Here is a 765-nt window from a genome sequence, read left to right as displayed (position 1 = left end):
GGGCGAGCTCTGGCCTCCGAAGCCTGCGTCCCAGGTGCGGTTGGGGTCCACACCGACGCAAGCGGAGCCCGGGTGCCTGGACCTGGTCTTGCGCCACATGCGGTTCTGGAAGGGCAGAGCCGTCTCAGCTGGTGTCCAGGGCCAGAGCTCCACCAGCCTCCAGCGGGCAGGGGGCTGTCATCTGGGGTGTCTAACGGGTCGTGGTGGTCCCCTTCCCACCCCGTGGAAATGTAGACAAGGAGGATTTGAGCTTTCAGCGGCCTCCATGTGCTCCTGCTCCGCAGCCCCATCCAGTGTGGCCGTAGGAGGCGGGGAGAGGAAAGCTGGGGCGCTTACCTGGGTTTGGGTGAAGACGAAGCCGTCCGGGTTGACGACGATCTCCAGGAAGATGTCCATCTTGTCCAGGATGGAGGCCAGACCTTTGTCATTCTCGTGATCCAGGGCAATCTAGAAAGGATGGTGGTTTGGGGTTCCCTGGCACTGCTGGATCACCGTCCCCTCTGTGGGGTCGGCCACCTGGCATCCGCGGTGGCTGCAGGACCTTGTGGCCCTTTGGGGACGTTAAGACGTGTCCGGGAGGCGCCCATACCTTCTTGGCGAACCAGACGCCGCTGGCCTGTGTCACCCATTCGCGGGAGTGGATGCCGGTGTCGATCCAGATGGCCGGGCGGTTCGTCCCCCCTTTGCTGAACTGGAAGAGCAGAGAGGAGAGGTTGGCTTTGCCCCTGGTCCCCCCGCTCCGGTCACCCCACGAACCCCAAATCC

The 765-nt window shown here is 63.9% G+C and overlaps 1 protein-coding gene across 1 annotated transcript in view; it reads right to left on the bottom strand.

Annotated features, from left to right (window-relative positions):
• LOC103922819 (carboxypeptidase A1-like) overlaps positions 1 to 765 on the bottom strand; it is a 3,338-nt gene that overhangs the window by 1,219 nt on the left and 1,354 nt on the right. Inside the window, exons 2-4 of the mRNA XM_009331018.1 lie at positions 590 to 725; positions 337 to 447; positions 15 to 105 (exon numbers count right to left, since the gene is read on the bottom strand). Of these exons, the coding sequence (XP_009329293.1) occupies positions 15 to 105; positions 337 to 447; positions 590 to 725 (338 nt within the window). The remainder of the gene's footprint in view (positions 1 to 14; positions 106 to 336; positions 448 to 589; positions 726 to 765) is intronic.

The sequence above is a fragment of the Pygoscelis adeliae genome, unplaced genomic scaffold, assembly GCF_000699105.1.
Source record: "Pygoscelis adeliae isolate BGI_AS28 unplaced genomic scaffold, ASM69910v1 Scaffold129, whole genome shotgun sequence".
Classification (NCBI taxonomy): domain Eukaryota; kingdom Metazoa; phylum Chordata; class Aves; order Sphenisciformes; family Spheniscidae; genus Pygoscelis; species Pygoscelis adeliae.
This window is presented reverse-complemented; position numbering and strand designations above follow the sequence as displayed.